This window comes from Oncorhynchus mykiss, chromosome 3, assembly GCF_057628025.1.
Source record: "Oncorhynchus mykiss isolate SJ-2025 chromosome 3, ASM5762802v1, whole genome shotgun sequence".
Lineage (NCBI taxonomy): Eukaryota > Metazoa > Chordata > Actinopteri > Salmoniformes > Salmonidae > Oncorhynchus > Oncorhynchus mykiss.
Window position 1 is genome coordinate 23697053 of NC_143024.1, and position 15176 is coordinate 23712228.

A 15176-nucleotide genomic window follows, 5' to 3' on the forward strand; every position below is an offset into this window, starting at 1 on the left:
GTATGCTTAAGTAATTAATTTGCATTTTATACCTTTATTTAACTAGGCAAGTCAGTTAAGAAAACATTCTTAATTTCAATGACTGCCTAGGAACGGTGGGTTAACTGCCTCGTTCAGGGGCAGAACGACAGATTTTCACCCTGTCAGCTCGGGGGATCCAATCTTACAGTTAACTAGTCCAATGCAATAACGACCTGCCTCTCTCTCGTTGCACTCCACAATTAGACTGCCCATTACGCGAATGCAGTAAGCCAAGGTAAGTTGCTAGCTAGCATTAAACTTATCTTATAAAAAACAGTCAATCATAATCACTAGATAACTGGCAACACATGGTTGATGATATTACTAGATATTATCTAGCGTGTCCTGCGTTGCAAATAATCTGACTGAGCATACAAGCATACAAGTATCTAAGTATCTGACTGAGCGGTGGTAGGCATGAGGCTGGTGTAACCGATGTGAAATGGCTAGCTAGTTAGTGCACGCTAATAGCGTTTCAAGCGTCACTCGCTCTGAGCCTGTGGTTGTTTCCCTTGCTCTGCATTGGTAACGCTGCTTCGAGTGTGGCTGTTGTCGATGTGTTCCTGGTTCGAGTCCAGGGAGGAGCGAGGAGAGGGACGGAAGCTATACTGTTACACTGGCAATACTAAAGTGCCTATAAGAACATCCAATAGTCAAAGGTTAATGAAATACAAATGGGATAGAGGGAAATAGTCCTATAATTCCTATAATAACTACAACCTAAAACTTCTTACCTGGGAATATTTAAGACTCATGTTAAAAGGAACCACCAGCTTTCATTTGTTCTCATGTTCTGAGCAAGGAACTTAAATGTTGGCTTTCTTACATGGCACATATTGCACTTTTACTTTCTTCTCCAACACTTTGTTTTTGCATTATTTAAACCAAATTAAACATGTTTCATTATTTATTTGAGGCTAAATTGAATTTATTGATGTATTAAGTTAAAATAAGTGTTCATTCAGTATTGTTGTAATTGTCATTATTACCAAAAAAAAAAAAAACGGCCACTTAATCGGTATCGGCTTTTTTGGTCCTCCAATAATCGGTATCGGCGTTGAAAAATCATAATCGGTCGACCTCTAGTGTGTGTATGTAGAGAGCAGCTATATGACAATAGATGGTGTGTGTAGAGAGAGCAGCTATTTGACAATAGATGGTGTGTGTATAGAGAGCAGCTATATGATAATAGATGGTGTCTGTAGAGAGAGCAGCTATATGACAATAGATGGTGTGAGGATATAGAGACCAGTTGTATGAGAATATTGTGTGTGTGCGTGCGTGCGTGCGTGCAGACCAGTTATATGACAATAGATGGTGTGTGTAGAGAGAGCTGCTGTGGTACTCTGGCGAACAGATGACTCTGTATCCAGCAGCCATATTGCTTTGATTTTGACAGTGAAGAGACAGGCTGTGTTCCAATAGACTGGGCAGGTTATATGGCTAGAAAGATGGTTAGACCAGGGTTACTGTTAAGAGGATTCAAATATCCCCTACTTTCTCTTCCTCTCATCTCTGATCCCTCTGTCCTCTCTCCTCTCTCCATCAACTCTGGGAATTCCACAGCACTGTCTTGATTACATTTTCCAGGAAATGACCCATCCCTCTGTTCTCTCTCTCTCCTATCTCTCTCATCTCTCTCTCTTTGGTGTGTGCCTACTTCTCTGTTTTGTCTGATCAGCCAGTTTAGTTGTTTGTAATTGTGGGTGTAATCCCTGTCCTGCAATCTCACACACATACTGTTTACACACAATCTCATACACACATATTGTATACACACAATCTCACACACATATTGTATACACACAATCTCACACATATTGTATACACATAATCTCACACACATACAACAAATTGCACACCCATAAACCCATTGCATATTTTCCTGGAAGTCTCTCACTAAGTCTAAATCCACATGGGTATTGTTGCATCTGATTATGAGCAGATAAAGGTTTTTAGTTGTGTGTGTGTTCACCCTTGTGTGTGTGGAGTGTGTCAGGGTTGGGGGGGCAGCTAAACACAGACCCTCAAAGAATCTTTCTTCTCTTTTGAAGTGAGTTCAAATGCTCTTCAAAGTGCTCCCTTACTCTGACTGAGAGAGGGAGGAAGAGAGGGAGGGGAGGAGATAGAGAAGATAGAGTTGTATAGGACCATGTGCCTCTCCTCTGTCAGAGATGGAAAGACATACTGCTGGGAGGCTGCCTGACCTAAACAATGTTTTCAACAGAGCAGGCCTGTCCTGTCTCCCGCTCTGTCTCCATCGCCCCCAGGGAATGAGGGAGGGAAGAGGGGTAAAGCGGTGGATGATGTTAAAAGGGGAAGGATGGAAGAAGGGAATGCGATACAAATGGAGGGGGAGAGAGAGAATCAGATCCAGTGTGATGGAGGGAGGGGGAGAGAGGGAGGGAGAGATGGGAAGGAAGGAGAGAGAATCAGATCCAGTGTGATGGAGGGAGGGGGAGAGAGGGAGGGAGAGATGGGAAGGAAGGAGAGAGAATCAGATCCAGTGTGATGGAGGGGGGGGGAGAGAGAGAATCAGATCCAGTGTGATGGAGGGAGGGGGAGAGAGAGAATCAGATCCAGTGTGATGGAGGGAGGGGGAGAGAGAATCAGATCCAGTGTGATGGAGGGAGGGGGAGAGAGAGAATCAGATCCAGTGTGATGGAGAATCAGATCCAGTGTGATGGAGGGAGGGGGAGAGAGGGAGGGAGAGATGGGAAGGAAGGAGAGGGAATCAGATCCAGTGTGATGGAGGGAGGGGGAGAGAGGGAGGGAGAGATGGGAAGGAAGGAGAGAGAATCAGATCCAGTGTGATGGAGGTAGGGGGAGAGAGAATCAGATCCAGTGTGATGTAGGGGGAGAGAGAATCAGATCCAGTGTGATGGAGGGAGAGAGAGAATCAGATCCAGTGTGATAGAGAGAGAGAATCAGATCCAGTGTGATGGAGGTAGGGGGAGAGAGAGAATCAGATCCAGTGTGATGTAGGGAGAGAGAGAATCAGATCCAGTGTGATAGAGAGAGAGAATCAGATCCAGTCTGATGGAGGTAGGGGGAGAGAGAGAATCAGATCCAGTGTGATGGAGGGAGAGAGAGAATCAGATCCAGTGTGATGGAGGGAGGGGGAGAGAGGGAGGGAGAGATGGGAAGGAAGGAGAGAGAATCAGATCCAGTGTGATGGAGGTAGGGGGAGAGAGAATCAGATCCAGTGTGATGGAGGGAGAGAGAGAATCAGATCCAGTGTGATAGAGAGAGAGAATCAGATCCAGTGTGATGGAGGTAGGGGGAGAGAGAGAATCAGATCCAGTGTGATGTAGGGAGAGAGAGAATCAGATCCAGCGTGATAGAGAGAGAAAATCAGATCCAGTCTGATGGAGGTAGGGGGAGAGAGAGAATCAGATCCAGTGTGATGGAGGTAGGGGGAGAGAGAATCAGATCCAGTGTGATGTAGGGGGAGAGAGAGAATCAGATCCAGTGTGATGGAGGGAGGGGGAGAGAGAGAATCAGATCCAGTGTGATGGAGGTAGGGGGAGAGAGAGAATCAGATCCAGTGTGATGGAGGAAGGGGGAGAGAGAGAATCAGATCCAGTGTGATGGAGGAAGGGGGAGAGAGAGAATCAGATCCAGTGTGAAGGAGGGAGGGGGAGAGAGAGAATCAGATCCAGTGTGATGGAGGAAGGGGGAGAGAGAATCAGATCCAGTGTGAAGGAGGGAGGGGGAGAGAGACAGAAAAAGAGCTACAGTCTGACTCCACACACAGACACCACAAGTCTTAGCATAATAAGAGTGGGAGGCTCCAGGTAAAATAACAGCTGTAGTAGATAATAACAGCTACTCTGGCTGACTGTCCCAGACCCATGCAGTCAGTCACCAGTAGTGGAACACCACTAATCCTACTGTATTACCAGCAGTCCTAACCTCTTATCTCCTCTCCTCTTAACATGCCAGCTACAGACAGTACAGCTAGCTGTCAGTCCACTACACATCTCCTCTATATGCTGACCTAAGCAGCTAGAAAACCATCCTTTCACACCCTTTAGTGGACTGACTGGAAGGGGATCCAGAGAGCAAGGGCACACACTGACACACACACACACACTGACACACACACACACTGACACACACACACACACACAGTCAGTTAGTCAGAGTGGTGTTAGGTTGGTGAGGGGCTGTGGGGTTAGTCAGAGCAGCGTTAGGTTGGTGAGGGGCTGTGGGGTTGGTGATGAGCTGTGGGGTTAGTCAGAGCAGCGGTAGGTTGGTGATGGGCTGTGGGGTTAGTCAGAGCAGAGTTAGGTTGGTGAGGAGAGGGGCTGTGGGGTTAGTCAGAGCAGTGTTAGGTTGGTGAGGAGAGGGGCTGTGGGGTTAGTCAGAGCAGTGTTAGGTTGGTGAGGGGAGGGGCTGTGGGGTTAGTCAGAGCAGCGTTAGGTTGGTGATGGGCTGTGGGGTTAGTCAGAGCAGTGTTAGGTTGGTGATGGGCTGTGGGGTTAGTCAGAGCAGTGTTAGGTTGGTGATGGGCTGTGGGGTTAGTCAGAGCAGCGTTAGGTTGGTGAGGGGCTGTGGGGTTAGTCAGAGCAGCGTTAGGTTGGTGAGGGGCTGTGGGGTTGGTGATGAGCTGTGGGGTTAGTCAGAGCAGCGGTAGGTTGGTGATGGGCTGTGGGGTTAGTCAGAGCAGCGTTAGGTTGGTGAGGAGAGGGGCTGTGGGGTTAGTCAGAGCAGTGTTAGGTTGGTGAGGGGAGGGGCTGTGGGGTTAGTCAGAGCAGCGTTAGGTTGGTGATGGGCTGTGGGGTTAGTCAGAGCAGTGTTAGGTTGGTGATGGGCTGTGGGGTTAGTCAGAGCAGCGTTAGGTTGGTGAGGGACTGTGGGGTTAGTCAGAGCAGCGTTAGGTTGGTGAGGGGCTGTGGGGTTAGTCAGAGCTACGTTAGGTTGGTGATGGGCTGTGGGGTTAGTCAGAGAAGTGTTAGGTTGGTGATGGGCTGTGGGGTTAGTCAGAGCAGTGTTAGGTTGGTGATGGGCTGTGGGGTTAGTCAGAGCAGTGTTAGGTTGGTGAGGGGCTGTGGGGTTAGTCAGAGTGGTGTTAGGTTGGTGAGGGGCTGTGGGGTTAGTCAGAGCGGTGTTAGGTTGGTGATGGGCTGTGGGGTTAGTCAGAGCAGTGTTAGGTTGGTGAGGGGCTGTGGGGTTAGTCAGAGCAGCGTTAGGTTGGTGAGGGGCTGTGGGGTTAGTCAGAGCAGCGTTAGGTTGGTGAGGGGCTGTGGGGTTAGTCAGAGCATTGTTAGGTTGGTGAGGGGCTGTGGGGTCAGTCAGAGCAGCGTTAGGTTGGTAAGGGGGTTGTGGGGTTAGTCAGAGCGGTGTTAGGTTGGTGAGGGGCTGTGGGGTTAGTCAGAGCGGTGTTAGGTTGGTGAGGGGCTGTGGGGTTAGTCAGAGCAGCGTTAGGTTGGTAAGGGGGTTGTGGGGTTAGTCAGAGCGGTGTTAGGTTGGTGAGGGGCTGTGGGGTTAGTCAGAGCGGTGTTAGGTTGGTGAGGGGGCTGTGGGGTTAGTCAGAGCTGTGTTAGGTTGGTGAGGGGGCAGTGGGGTTATATAAAGGGATGTGCGATGGAAGAACAGGACAAAGGTTAATATAGATGGAGACTTACTGCACCTGGCAGCCCGCCATGGGAGAGCGAGAGAGAATGGCCATTACATAAACAGATCAAGCATGGGTGTATTATTGGTGGGTTTAGATGAATGTACATAAAGATATGGTCTAGGTAGGGTTAACAGAGGGACAGGGGAGTGTGATTATTGTTGGGTTTAGATGAATGGTACATAGAGAGATGGACTAGGGTTAACAGAGGGACAGGGGAGTGTGATTATTGGTGGGTTTAGATGAATGGTACATAGAGAGATGGACTAGGGTTAACAGAGGGACAGGGGAGTGTGATTATTGGTGGGTTTAGATGAATGGTACATAGAGAGATGGACTAGGGTTAACAGAGGGACAGGGGAGTGTGATTATTGGTGGGTTTAGATGAATGGCACATAGAGAGATGGACTAGGGTTAACAGAGGGACAGGGGAGTGTGATTATTGGTGGGTTTAGATGAATGGTACATAGAGAGATGGACTAGGGCTAACAGAGGGACAGGGGAGTGTGATTATTGGTGGGTTTAGATGAATGGTACATAAAGAGATGGACTAGGGTTAACAGAGGGACAGGGGAGTGTGATTATTGATGGGTTTAGATGAATGGTACATAGAGAGATGGACTAGGGCTAACAGAGGGACAGGGGAGTGTGATTATTGGTGGGTTTAGATTAATGGTACATATAGAGATGGACTAGGGTTAACAGAGGGACAGGGGAGTGTGATTATTGGTGGGTTTAGATGAATGGTACATAGAGAGATGGACTAGGGTTAACAGAGGGACAGGGGAGTGTGATTATTGGTGGGTTTAGATGAATGGCACATAAAGAGATGGACTAGGGCTAACAGAGGGACAGGGGAGTGTGATTATTGGTGGGTTTAGATGAATGGTACATAAAGAGATGGACTAGGGTTAACAGAGGGACAGGGGAGTGTGATTATTGGTGGGTTTAGATGAATGGTACATAAAGAGATGGACTAGGGTTAACAGAGGGACAGGGGAGTGTGATTATTGGTGGGTTTAGATGAATGGCACATAAAGAGATGGACTAGGGCTAACAGAGGGACAGGGGAGTGTGATTATTGGTGGGTTTAGATGAATGGTACATAAAGAGATGGACTAGGGTTAACAGAGGGACAGGGGAGTGTGATTATTGGTGGGTTTAGATGAATGGCACATAAAGAGATGGACTAGGGCTAACAGAGGGACAGGGGAGTGTGATTATTGGTGGGTTTAGATGAATGGTACATAAAGAGATGGACTAGGGTTAACAGAGGGACAGGGGAGTGTGTGACCAGTTGGTCTAGAAAAGCCCTGACTAAACTACTGTGCCTCTGATTTGGTCAGATGCCGATAAATAAACACACACACACACACACACACACACACACACACACACACACACACACACACCATCTCTCCTGGCTGATTTGAGTGGACATCACACAATACTAGTTAATAAGACCATTCACTAGCTGTGTGTGGAGGGACATGACAGACCTGTGTTTATTGAAAATAAATCATTTCCCCGTGTGTGGTACCATTTGAAGAGTTCCTGTATGACTGTGTGTGTGGTACCATTTGAAGAGTTCCTGTATGACTGTGTGTGTGGTACCATTTGAAGAGTTCCTGTATGACTGTGTGTGTGGTACCATTTGAAGAGTTCCTGTATGACTGTGTGTGGTACCATTTGAAGAGTTCCTGTATGAATGTGTGTGTGGTACCATTTGAAGAGTTCCTGTATGACTGTGTGTGGTACCATTTGAAGAGTTCCTGTATGACTGTGTGTGTGGTACCATTTGAAGAGTTCCTGTATGAATGTGTGTGGTACCATTTGAAGAGTTCCTGTATGACTGTGTGTGTGGTACCATTTGAAGAGTTCCTGTATGACTGTGTGTGGTACCATTGAGAAGCATGCTACAGGTAGTAATGAGACCTAAAGGTCTGTGTGGGGTACCATTGAGAAGCATGCTACAGGCAGTAATGAGACCTAAAGGTCTGTGTGGAGTACCATTGAGAAGCATGCTACAGGTAGTAATGAGACCTAAAGGTCTGTGTGGAGTACCATTGAGAAGCATGCTACAGGCAGTAATGAGACCTAAATGTCTGTGTGTGGTACCATTGAGAAGCATGCTACAGGCAGTAATGAGACCTAAAGGTCTGTGTGTGGTACCATTGAGAAGCATGCTACAGGTAGTAATGAGACCTAAAGGTCTGTGTATGACCCCATATTGGTCTGTTTCCCCACCAGGTATTACTACAACAAGAGAATCCTCCACAAGACCAAAGGGAAGAGGTTCACCTACAAGTTCAACTTCAACAAACTGGTCCTGGTCAACTACCCATTCATAGACATGGGCTCCACAGGTATCGCTCACTGTGGGTGTTGTGTGTGTGTGTGTGTGTGTGTCACAGACATCACTAAATTCTTAATTAAACACTGACTGTGCTAATCCATATCATTACTTAGTGTATATTACTCCCCTCATCATTGTATCTCTCCGTTCTCCTCCTCTCTTCCCTCTCTCTCCTGTTCTCTAACAGGTAGTGGTGTTCCTCAGAGTGCTCCACCATTGCCTTCCGCAGCCGGAACTCATTTCCGCTTCCCACCGTCCACGCCATCCGACATGCTTTCACCCAATGAGGACCTGCGTAGCCCCGGGGGCGTGTTCAGCGCCGTGGCTCGGCGAATGGCGCGCGGCTCGGTCAGCGACTGCAGCGATGGGACCTCCGTCAACTCTGAGATCGAGGACGGCAGCGGGGGAGGAGGGGAGGACAGGGGGGGAGAGAGAGGGCTGAGTGGGGGAGGAGGAGGTCCAGGGGGGGGAGGAGGAGGTCCAGGGGGGGGAGGAGGAGGAGGAGGTCCAGGGGGAGGAGGAGGAGGAGGAGGAGGAGGAGGAGGAGGAGGTCCAGGGGGAGGAGGAGGAGGAGGTCCAGGGGGAGGAGGGTACAGGACTATGATCCACCCCCGTATGTCCCATGAGTCTCTGTTTAGGATGTATGGTGGAGCAGGGAACCCCAACGCCCACCCAGGCTCCCGCGGCCCCCTGGGACACAGGGTCCACCCCGACAACCTGTCCCCCTTCCCCGTGTCCCCCCTGCCTGGCCCTGGGGGTGCAGGGCTCTTAGCCCCACCTCTGTCCCCAGCCCTGTCCTTGACCCCCTCCTCCCACCTGCCCTACACCCCGTCCCCCTCCCTCTCCCCCATGCTGGGCTCACACTTCTCCTTCAACCCTGAGGAAATGAAGCGCTACCTGCAGGCCCACCACCAGAGTGTCTACAACTACCACCTTAGCCCCAGAGCCTTCCTCCACTACCCCAACGTCATCATTCCCCAGCCACACCGCCTCGCCCAAGACAAGAGAGAACTGGGCGAGAGGGGAGGAGCAGAGTTAGGAGGAGAACGCTCAGGTCTGAATAGTCATCGACACCCATCACCCCTGTCCCAATCCCACTCTCCTCACCCTCACTCAGCCCACCCTCACCCGCACTCAGCCCAACCCCACCCGCACTCAGCCCACCCTCACTCGGCTCATTCCCACCCCCACCCCATCCACCACCCACTGCACCTGGGTGAGGAGCCGCCTCACCTCTCGCCCTTCAAGTTCAAGCTGCAGCCTCCTCCATTGGGCCGGAAGCAGAGGGACGGTAGCCAGGACCACCACCCCAGGCAGAGCTCACTGTCCTCGGGCTCAGGGTCCCTGTCGTCCTCTGGTCTGGGGTCCTCCCTGTCCTTCGGCAGTGACCTGAGCTCAGCCGGCGGGTCAGGACTCATCTCCAACTCCTCCTCCACCGGCTCCCTCAACAGCACCGGGCTGCCCAAGATCAAGGTGAGACCCACAAGGGGACATAGTCACTTTGAACTGTTTGACTGTATGTGTTGAGGATCCTGATGACTAAACGTTTGTGACTGTGATATCGACACTCTCTGTATCTCTGTAGGTGGAGCCCATCTCAGATATTGAGTCAGAAGAAGAGGTGGAGGTGACTGACATCAGCGATGAAGACCCTGACGACCGGGGCGACGAGTACGACCTCTTCTCCCCCCGACACCCCCGGCCTCACCTCCACCACCCCAACGGGACCTCCTCCCACCCACACCCCCACGACGAGGACCTGGATGAGGATGTCTTCAAGGCCCCCGCACCCCCTCCTCCAGGCCTGCTGCCCTTCTTCACCTCCCACCCCCACCGCGGACCTCCCACCCTGAAGAGTGAGCCGGCCGAGCCAGGCGACACCCCCCCTCCCCAGTCCCCCGCCCAGGGGCAGACCAAGTGCATTCCACTCAAGCTGCGCTTCAAACGGCGCTGGAGTGAAGACCAACGAATGGAGGCCATGGAAGAGCAGGACGACAAGAAAGTACGAGGGGAGAAGGAGAGGGAAAGAGAGACGGAGAAGAATGGAGGGATGCAGGAGAACGGGGCTGGCAGCGCCCCCAGTCCCCCAGCCCTGGGGGGGTATGAGTGTTCCCTCCCGTTGGCTCAGAGGGGGGTGAACCAGGACCTGCACCAGGCCACCGCCCAACTGTCACTGGAGAACAAGGACTGCTGATGCTGATCCACACACACATAGAGATACATAGAAACACTAATGCTAGCAGACCGTGGTGGTTCAGGACAGTGTAAATGCCTCATGAGGTCCTCCTGCCACTCTGACAGACAGACAGTTCTCTCCTAACTCAAACTAAACCTGGGCCTAATCAAACTCCAAACCCTGACGCAGTCCACACCCTCCTCCCAAAGCCCTTACCTTCTACTGTAAGGAGACTCCCTCAGACTGTTGAAGAAGAGAGGGGACTTTTGGTCCAAGCAAGCCCAGACTCAGTGACTTAAACCAGGGGCAGAACCAGAGGGGACGCTACTCTCTGCTTGTGTCTGGATGGAACCCCCAAGCCAGTTTCCTGTCCAGCCCACTGTCAGCCTCATATCCAGCCTCCAGCCCAGCACTGCCCCACATCTCCTGACCCAGCTCTTTTGCCTCACCTTTCCTGCCTTCTGGCCCCCCCTCTAGGGTTAGAGTCTGTCTTTCTCCTCAGGGGATCCCAACTCAGACAGCCCAGCCCCCTGGCTTTCCAGCCCTGCAGACATGGAGGATGAGATTTCTCCCATTTTATTTTTGTATAGAGAGGAAGACAAGGCTTCTACAAGTGCCTGTACCTGTATCAGACACAGAGAGAGAGAGAAGACTGAGAGGAGGAACGCATCGGTGTAAAAGTATGATCCTGAAGAAGGCACAGTGATGCCGAAACGTTGGTGATTTACCCAATAAATGACCGGGAGTTTATACATAGTGTGCGACTCTCGCTATTATTTATGTAATAGTATCCCCCCTGTTCTTACCCATAACAGACACACAGGAAAGTTGGGCTGTCGATTGGGGGCTGTGGGACCTAGTCGTGGTGAACTGGCAAAGACTCCTCCTCGCAACACTGGCCACTCCACTCAGGGATGCCACAGACACACACACACCAGCTGCTGGGGAAACGGGCAGTGGCAGGACTTTGGGACATGGCTTTGCTCTTGGACTGCTACTGAAGGGTACTGCTATTCAACACACACTTTATTTCTCTCTAACACTCCTCTGTCATCACTTTTGTACTTTCCTCTCTTTCTGTAATCTTTTCTCTCTCTCTCCTACTTCCTTCCCTTTCTTTTGTGGACCATGCTTGAAAGATCCTGATCTAAATGAGAGAAGGGAGAGGGTGGAGGATAAACGGGGGGGGGGGGGGGGGGGGGGCAGCAGTGGCTTGGTTGTTAGATGACAGAGAGGAACAGCGAGGGGACCATTGGGAGGGGGAGAGAGCTCTCCTATGGAAAAGGAGAGTGAGGGGTCCATTATCTTTTAACTGTTAGCTTATCCTAGCTTAGCCTTGTCTATCCCATGGCAGGGCAGAAGCAAGGGCCACCTGCACAGAATCCTAGTTCACCAGCTCCACCCAAATCCCTTACTCCTGTTCTATCAACCATAGTCTCATAGTGTTAACTAAACCAGCAGAATACGCACACAACACCGCATATGCAAGCACACCTGTAGACACACACACACACACATATACATATATATACACACACACACACTGCCTCTCTATGCCTTGTTTTATAGTGTGTTTTAAACTAAAAAATATATATATATAAAACGAGAAAGTCCTACTGAGATATGCACACTCATATAAACTATATATTTATACACTGAACAAAAACATAAATGCAACATGTAAAGTGTTGGTCCCATGTTTCATGAGCTGAAATAAAAGATCTTAGACATTTTCCATACACACAAAAAGCTTGTTCCTCTCAAATTTTGTGCACACATTTGTTTACATCCCTGTTAGTGAGCATTTCTCCTTTGCCAAGATAATCCATCCAGCTGACAGGTGTGGCATATCAAGAAGCTGATTTAACGGCATGATCATTACACAGGTGCACCTTGCGCATGGGGTCAATAAAAGGCCACTCTAAAATGTGCAGTTTTGTCACACAACACAATGCCACAGATGTCTCAAGTTTTGAAGGAGCGTGAATTTGGCATGCTGACTGCAGGAATGTCCACCAGAGGTGTTACCAGAGAAGTTAATGTTAATTTCTCTGCCATAAGCCGCTCCAACGTCATTTTAGAGAATTTGGCAGTACGGCCAACCGGCCTCACAACCGCAGACCACGTGTATGGCGTTGTGTGGACGAGCGGTTTGCTGATGTCAACGTTGTGAACAGAGGTGCCCCATGGTGGCGGTGGGGTTATGGTATGGGCAGGCATAAACTACAGACAACGAACACAATTACATTTATTGATGGCTATTTGAATGCATAGAGACACCGATTTCCCATTGTCGTGCCATTATTCCACTGCCATCCCCTCATGTTTCAGCATAATGCACGGCTCCATGTCGCAAGGATCTGTACACTATTCCTGGAAGCTGAAAATGTCCCAGTTCTTCCATGGCCTGCATACTCACCAGATGTCACGCGTTGAGCATGTTTGGTATGCTCTGGATCAACGTCTTCGACAGCGTGTTCCAGTTCCCGCCAAGATCCAGCAACTTTGCACGGCCATTGAAGAGGAGTGGGACAACATTCCACAGGCCACAATCAACAGCCTGATCAACTATGCTACCTTTTTTTTAAAAAGGTATCTGTGACGAATCGATGAGTATCTCTTTTCCCAGTCATGTGAAGTCCATAGATTAGGACCAAATTTATGTAAATTGACTGATTTCCTTCTATGAACTGTAACTCAGTAAATCTTTGAAATCGTTGCATGTTGCGTTTATATTTTTGCTCAGTATATATTATATATGAAATTCCAAACTGATATAAAAAACTAAAACAACATGCCATTTAAGGAAATGACAGATTCAGGATGTTTTTGTGAGTGATTCGTTCTAGTAGGCGAGGGGAGAGAATATCCTGTTTCTCAGCGGGTAAACTTCCTTAGGGGAGGGAGACAACGGGATGGGTAGGAGTCCAAATGTTTTGTTATGACCAAGGGACAACAAATGACACCGGATAGACAGACAAAATGATGAAAATAATGAGAATCGTGAAAGAACTGCATTGTAGTACACTGAATATATACAGCAGTTGTCATTTGAACATGACTATTCTGTCTGCCATCACGGTCCGCTACTCCCTCTCAGCTTGTAGAAGACCTGACCACCGTCACCTGTCCCCAGTCTCCCTCTGGGCTGGTCTCACCTTGATAGTGCACCTCTATGGGGACCTCACCTCACTAATGGACCTCACAACTCACCTCCGGCCCCAGTGGAAGTGAATGAGCTCAGGGTTAGCCAGGACTGGGGATTTTAGTCGATGAGAAATCCTGTCATTTCTCAGCTCTACCCAGTTAAGCCGGTTATCTAAAGCGGACAGTTTACTAATCGTGACTGCATTAGCTATATTCCCAGCAGGTTGGTGGGGGTGGAGGCTGAGGTTAATGATTGCTGTACAGATAACAGTGGAGGCTGGAAAGATGACGTTAGACTTCACCTGGAATACCCTGCCCACTATCTCAAACACACACACACACAGACTCACATTTCCAAACCCCTCCCACACATTCTACCCGCACTGTTTTGCTGCTTTGATGTTTTGACATCCTGGAGCATTAGAGGTCTGGAGACTGAGCCAAACGGCCCTCTGATTGGCTCAGGGCAATCAAAGACTTAACCAACCAGTAAGAACAGGGGCCTCTGGGATGGCAGGCCTCCAGACTGGCAGGTGTGTGGCTGAGCAAGTCACAATCATCGGACTGCTGTAATTGTCCATCCTGGTGGTGTTGTATATCTGACCACACACACTCTCTGTCCCCTTCCCTCACCTCCACCTCACCCTGTGTCTATTGAAACTGACAGCTGCCTTATAACTACTCATCATAACTAAGCAACAGACTGGGCATTATTCTGCTTGTTCTCTTTTTTTCTCTGCTTCACTCTTCATCCCTCTTTCTCTCTATTGCCAGCATTGTCTGTCTACCTGACTGTTAACTGCAGCGTGATCTTTTATCAGGATGGTGTGGGATGGCAATTCCCAGGTCTCATGTCTGAGTCGGCAGTCAGGAGAAGCTAGAGAAAGTGTAGAAGGATAACATTTCTTTAGCAAAGATTAAAAATACCCTCAATGTTCTTTTCCTTTCTGATGTCGATATTGCTGTTTATTATTGTTGTTCTTATTGTTATGGTTGGATTTACTTACCTCCCCATCCTTCTCATTATTGGTCCATGGTTGAGTTACTACTGCTTTAGGGTTGTTGTGAACTGTACATCACACTGTCATCGTGACTTAGACCTCTCCTCCATGCTTCTGTTATGACCCCCTACCAGCTCCTGCCCCCTCCTCAGTCTTTCATGTGGTTTTAACATTTGTAATATAAACTAAAGTGTAATATTCATTCTGAGAGGGGTTGTTATGGCGACAGAGAAGAGGTTGGCAGGGGGAGGATTTTATTGGGGAGGGAGGGTGGAGGGGGATATGTATGATTTGATCTTGTCATGTATTGTCATTTCTATTTTACAATGTTACTTTCTCTCTTGGTCTTGTATATTTTTGTTTCATTTTGGGGATTGTTTCATTTAAAAGAAAAACTGATTTGTATTGTTTTACTATGTAAAGGTCTCCCCCCCCCCATGCGGTTATATAACACACAGAGAGGTGAGATTTAATACCATGATGTAACATTGAATTTCTCTTCAATTCTTTTGTTTGTTTTTCAAACTTGTCATTAAGCTGTAATCAGGGTTAATTAAAACTGGTTATAAACCAATACCCTCGTCTGTTGTTTGTTTACGTCTGCTGGATGTTTATAAACAAATGCATGAATGAAGTAGCGGTGTGGTGCCTGGTGGGACATTTCCAGTCCATGGATGTTTATCAACAACATATTAACCTCTGGTCCTCTAGTCTTGTCAGTCAGTCAGTACTAATCAATAATCTGTCTGACATCCCCAGCTCTCATCTCTAATTACATGACTGACAGGACAGGAAATTCACATCACCAAGACGTTCCCATTATGAGACATTAGTTATATTCTTCAAGGATCAATG

General features: G+C 48.8%; 1 protein-coding gene across 2 annotated transcripts in view; it reads left to right on the forward strand.

The window, feature by feature from the left end:
* Positions 1-14895, forward strand: part of LOC110509826 (ETS domain-containing transcription factor ERF) — a 101656-nt gene extending 86761 nt beyond the window's left edge. For both annotated transcript variants that reach the window (XM_090225821.1, XM_090225810.1), the window contains exons 3-5: positions 7892-8007; positions 8185-9470; positions 9583-14895. In XM_090225821.1, the coding sequence (XP_090081947.1) occupies positions 7892-8007; positions 8185-9470; positions 9583-10191 (2011 nt within the window). In that variant the 3' untranslated portion in view covers positions 10192-14895. The remainder of the gene's footprint in view (positions 1-7891; positions 8008-8184; positions 9471-9582) is intronic.
* The last annotated feature ends 281 nt before the right edge of the window (positions 14896-15176 follow it).